General features: G+C 36.8%; 1 protein-coding gene across 1 annotated transcript; it reads left to right on the forward strand.

Annotated features, from left to right (window-relative positions):
- The first annotated feature begins 244 nt into the window (after positions 1-244).
- On the forward strand, positions 245-5,611 carry LYZ (lysozyme). Its single transcript, XM_026001743.2, has 4 exons — positions 245-477; positions 1,761-1,925; positions 3,781-3,859; positions 4,654-5,611. Exons 1-4 carry the CDS (start codon positions 342-344, stop codon positions 4,718-4,720), a joined length of 447 nt encoding a protein of 148 aa, XP_025857528.1. The 5' UTR covers positions 245-341; the 3' UTR covers positions 4,721-5,611.
- The last annotated feature ends 429 nt before the right edge of the window (positions 5,612-6,040 follow it).

Below are 6,040 nucleotides of genomic sequence, written 5' to 3' on the forward strand. Positions count from 1 at the left end.
TTTTTTTTTTCTTTATAGTTGCTCAAATTCAATATAAAATAGGAGGCAGTTCCTGGTTTGGAAACAATCCTACTTCCCAATTCTTCCTGAGCCAGGTCTTTAAACAATGCCATTGCATCATTTTCCTGTAGGTTAATTCTTAGGAAAGCAGAATATCTCTTTTCAAATATATATTTTTAAAAAGAGCTTTTAAAGTCAGTGAACCCATAAACAGTTCCTGTTTTTCACATCTCTCAAAGGGTGGAGCCCCCAAACCAGTAGGAGAAGAAGGAAGTTGAAAGATGTTAAATACTGAGGACAGCTCTCCCAGGTCAGCCTAGCGGTCTGGCTTCCTAGTCAACATGAAGACTCTCCTTTTCCTTGGGCTCCTCCTCCTTTCCATCACCGTCCAGGGCAAGATCTTTGAAAGGTGTGAGCTGGCCAGAACTCTGAAAAATCTTGGGCTGGCTGGCTATAAGGGCGTCAGCCTGGCAAACTGTAAGTTAAGTCTTCTTCTTACTTCCAGATGGTTCGACAGGTACAGATAGAGGATGAACAATATTAAAGAGGCTTTGAATGAATGGATTTCTTATATTTCTTTGAGGGTCTGTATACTTATAATGGTTAAAAATATCAACTTGTTTCCTTAGAATCAGATATCATGGAAAGCAAAATTCTATGCCATCCTAAGTAAACCAGCACCCATTGCACTCTTCTGGTGCTGCTGAATTTGCCAGTTGCCTCCTCAGACTCAATGGCACACCTAGGCTGACTGAACCATCTATCTGAGAACCTGGAGTGTCAAGTCCTTGGTACTTGACTCCAGGCACTTCCTGTTTGGAACTTGGTTCTGAGAGTAATCAGCATAGAGCAATGAATATTTTTCTCTTTTTAAATTTCCCTGCCATGACATGGGATTTTTAACAGCAAAGTTTTAAAACCCTATGTTGAACTCTCAGTGCAGGGGCAGTAGGAACTTATTTCCCCTCAATTATTGTTTATATAAGGATCCCTGAAATGCAGCTTGTAATACTGTTTTATTACTCCTGCTCACCATAGTTGATTAACTATTTTTCACGGTCTTCCACAATTCAAGATAATGTCTGAGTAAAAGTTACTTATAAAATCCACTCAAGGGATCCCTGGGTGGCGCAGCGGTTTGGCGCCTGCCTTTGGCCCAGGGCGCGATCCTGGAGACCCCGGATCGAATCCCACGTCGGGCTCCCGGTGCATGGAGCCTGCTTCTCCCTCTGCCTTTATCTCTGCCTTGTCTCTGCCTCTCTCTATATATATGACTACCATAAATAAATAATAAAAAAAAAATTTTTTTTTAAATAAATAAAATCCACTCAACAGCTCTGTTGATTTTTCCTTTGTAGAATAAATCTTGCCTAAGGGGAAGGGTAGTTGCAATGGAAGAAACAGGAATTTTAATATTTTAAACGTATGTTATCTTGTTCGTTAGTATTGTAAAATGATTTACTAACAAAAGTGTTAAAGTATACTTGGGGGCGCCTGGCTGACTCAGGCAGTGGAATTATGCAACTCTTGATCTCAGGGTTGTATGTTCAAGTGCATGTTGGGTGTAGAGATTACTTAAAAAAAATAAAATCTTAACATATATATATGTACACATATACATGGTTTTGCAAGGAAAATACACCTTTATATTTATAAGGTAAATGATTAATAAAATTGAATAGCAAATAGAACTGATTATGGTTATGTGAAATACATCATGTGGTGCTGATGTTTCTTACTAAAAAAATGTTTTTTTTCAGGGGTGTGTTTGGCCAAATGGGAAAGTAATTATAATACAAGGGCTACGAACTACAATCCCGGAAGCAAAAGCACTGATTATGGGATATTTCAGATCAATAGCCGCTACTGGTGTAATGATGGCAAAACGCCCAGAGCAGTGAATGCCTGTCACATATCCTGCAGCGGTAAGACACGCGATGCTTGAGTGGTGGCACAGTGCTCTTCTAGTCATACTTAGGAGAACAGAGATCCGATACAAATGAAAAAGTCTTGAAAGATTCATCAGGGACTTAGGAAAACTCTGTTTCAGTGTCTAGAAAGTCTTTATTATCCTCATCATTCCCTTAGAAATGAAAGAGTTGATGGCATAAAAAGTTCATGTTTTCTAATGTACACGAATTTCTGAAATGATCTATTACTTTACCGTAAATGGACTTTTGGATGTTTTGTCAAAAACAATGCCATATGCTCATCACATACTTGAACAGTTGTTAACACTTGGTCAAATTTACTTTTTTTATATGTATGGGGGGCGTTTTGTGAATGATTTTAAAATGAATTAGAAACATGATGACTTTTCATTTCTCAACTCTTTAGTTTGCATCTTCAGAAAATACAGTTCCTATATAATTATTATTACACCTAACAAGTTAATTTATGGGTTGGTTTAATTGGAGTGAAACAAATATTCTATTGAACTCGTATGAAAAATAGAAATGACGTGTGGAATCTTTTGTGCATAAAATGCTGGAGAAGTATCGTAAAATTGGTATTGCTAAACTTTTTGGGTTTTTTTTGATATTGCTAATTTTTTAATGTTAAAATTCCTAATAGACAAGATTAGCCTTAGAATATATTTTGTATCCAGATAATTTATTTTTAATTTATTTTTTAAAAATCTTGTATTATATAATAATATGTGATCATGGAATAAAAATCCTTACTACTCAGAGATTTATGACCACTGGTAACTTGATATAAATTCTTCCCCAACATGTATCAGTCATGTATATGAAGGGAAAGCTATATTATGCACAAATGTATCTACATACAAACATGCAAGCAATGTGCGCATTAAGAAAAATGAAGTTGTACTATATATACCACTTTACAGCTTGCTCTTTATCACACAAAATTGTTCCTGTGTCAACAAATACAAATCTGTATTATTTTTAAAGGATGGAAAGAATTCCACATATTAATGTTTTGTAACTTATTGGTTCAACTTTTATTGGTAAGCACTTAGATTGTTCTGCTTTTCCCCCTTTGTTAAAATGCTGTGAAATATCTTGTGCATCTTTGCACCAGATCCCCCTTTGTTAAAATGCTGTGAAATATCTTGTGCATCTTTGCACAAGATCTTTGGGTGCATTTTTTACTATTTCTTTAGGATAGATTTCCAGTAGTAGAACTGCTGATTTAAAAATTGCTAGTTTGTGTTTGGTTTTTTTTTTTTTTTTTTTTTGGTTGGTTGGTTATTTTCACAGTACCTAGTAAAAAGAGAACCCTCTGCCACATTAATTAACAATTCCAGAGCTTCCAATGACTTTGGTGAATGAGAAACAGAATGCTTTATTTCATGCCAAATGGGATGGAATGAAGAAAAATCCCCACCCCCAATATTCACAGATAAATGGGTTCTTGGAATATAATTGTAATGTTCTTTCATCCTTCTAAGAAAATAAAGCTGGCTAAATCTAAACTAAAAATGAAATTTCTGGGGCACCTGAGTGGCTTATCCAGTTAAGCGTCTGCCTTCAGCTCAGGTCATGATCTCAGGGTCCTGGATTCCAGCCCCATGTCAGGCTTCCTGCTCAGCCAGGAGAATTTGCTTCTTCCTTTCACTCTGTTCACACACACACACACACACACACACACACACCCACTCCCGCTCATGCACACGAATGCTCTCTCTCTCTCTCTCTTTTGTGCTCTCCTTCTCATGCGCTCAATCTCTCGTAAATACATAAAATTCTAAAAAAAATAATAAAATGAAATTTCTATGGAAGTCATTTTCATTCCGAGCCACCTCTTTTTCAGCTTTGCTGCAAGATGACATCACTCAAGCCGTAGCATGTGCAAAGAGGGTTGTCAGAGATCCAAATGGCATTCGAGCATGGTATGTTTAAGCATTAAAGAAGGTGGGGGGGACTAGGTGTCTCAGTCAGTTGAGCGTCAGACTCTTGATTTTACTCAGGTCATGATTTTGGGGTCCTGGGATGGAGCCCCAAGTTGGGCTCTGTGCTGGGCATGGAGCTTGGTTAAGATTCTCTCTCTCCTCTCTCTGTCCCTCCCCTCCCCCCATGCCCTCTTCTCAGAAAAAAAAAAAAGTTAAAAAATAAAGGGGGACAGCCATTTTGCCCTAGTGATAACAGAGAAGGGAGAGATTTTCAAAGACCCAAGTATGCTACTGAGAACTGAATGTTGCAGCTTTACACTTACCCTAAACAATGAGTCACCTAGAAATAACCTGTTTCATCTGATTTAGAATCTTAGTCTTTTACCCTTCAGTTTATTTTAGATGATTTCTAGAGCTTTTAAGATTCTCAACATTCTACCAATTCCTTGTCTTATCTTGAAATTACTTTTGGAGTTCAGTAAATGTGGAAAGCACTTGGCAGTTGCTGTTGTAGAATGCATCAATGTTTATGTTTAGCATCCTGTCCTCCAGTGAGGGCTTTGGGGGGGAAGTGAAATACTTGGTGTGCCCATCTCCATTTAATAAATAGCAATACCCCCAAAAATAAATAAAATAAAATAAAATAAAAATAAATGGCAATACCTGAATCTATCTGTAGCCTGTCATCCATTTACTGGTAAAACATTCTGTTACCCCAGTGGATTTGAAGTGTGTATATTACCATGAAGCTATGTTCTAACCTTATCACCGTTTATTTCATTTTTTCTCTGCAGGGTGGCATGGAGAGCACACTGTGAAAACCAAGATGTCTCTCAGTATGTTCGGAATTGTGGAGTGTAACTGTGGAGTTTTCCTTCTTCAGTTCTTCTATCTCTTTCTCATATTAAGGGAGTAGTAGTTGAGTGAAAGGTCGCACTACCATTCTTTCAAACAATAACACTTTAACAGAAGCAGGAGTGAAATATGATCTTTCTTCTAAAAGGCTTCATGTTTACGAATGTGTTTATTATTTGATAGTCAGCCTGTAACATTTTTCAGGTTGCTAATAGAAAAAAATGCTGGTGAATACTTATCTAAAGTCCTGCCTATCAAATACATCATCAGTTTATTCAGTTTTTAAAGAAATAACCTTGATGTAATCTTTAGAACTCCCCTATAGTTTATAAAAATGTAACAAAAGATTGTCTTAAAACAAACTGATCTTAAGTAAAATCCTAGCAGAATAGGCGTCTATATGTTGTCATCTCCAAAAACAGTAAAAAAAACAACAAAAAAACACACACAAAACAAAAAAATCCCACAAAACACAAAACAAAAAAAACACTATCTGTTGGGCAATATAAAGCTTTAAAAGGAGCAGAATGCCAAATGGCTAAAGCTGAAGACAGCCTGAATTAAGAATTTTGCTTTTCTAAGGTGTGACCGTGGTTTATATGATTTCTCACAAATGTTACTTTCATACTGTTTAAAAATAGACAATTTATATATCGATTTATTTTAGCCCTTTAAAGAACTCTTCTATGCGTCTTTCTGATCATGAAGGAATATAAAGAAGGATTAAATGAGTTGTTGCTGTTCTTTGATTTTATTAACCTTGATGCATGCATTATGACTAAATCCTGAGGCAAATGACTTTACAAGTATTGAAATAATTGCTGATTAACCACCGGTGTGAAATTATGCATGTTGGAGAAATAATACAAACATTATCATTAAAGGCTTTGCAACTCATAACTTGTCTTTCTTTAAACCACCTAGTGTCTATGAAGAAAAAAATATGTGTATTCGAAAAAAATATTCGGTACTCTTAATATATCCTGTATCTTTACCTGTATTACCCAAACAGCTGGATATTGCTGGAGAAAAATCCATAAGCACTCTGACAGATCTCACTTTCATGACCACAAATCTTAAATGGGCCCTGTCTTCATGGCCATCATAGTCGCTTCTCTGCACACCTTCTGGTTCGTGTCCCCACTCTCCAAAATGACTATTTTTATTCTCTTTCTCTCTCTTCAAAGCCCCGGCACACAGTCCAACCACTCACCTTCCACCCTCTCTGTTCTCAGTAGATGACCTGGCTTCACATTACGCTGAGAAAATGGAAGCAACCTCCTACAAAATTCTCCCCTCCTTGCCACTACAACAGCGGTCACACCC

This window comes from Vulpes vulpes, chromosome 16, assembly GCF_048418805.1.
Source record: "Vulpes vulpes isolate BD-2025 chromosome 16, VulVul3, whole genome shotgun sequence".
Taxonomy (NCBI): domain Eukaryota; kingdom Metazoa; phylum Chordata; class Mammalia; order Carnivora; family Canidae; genus Vulpes; species Vulpes vulpes.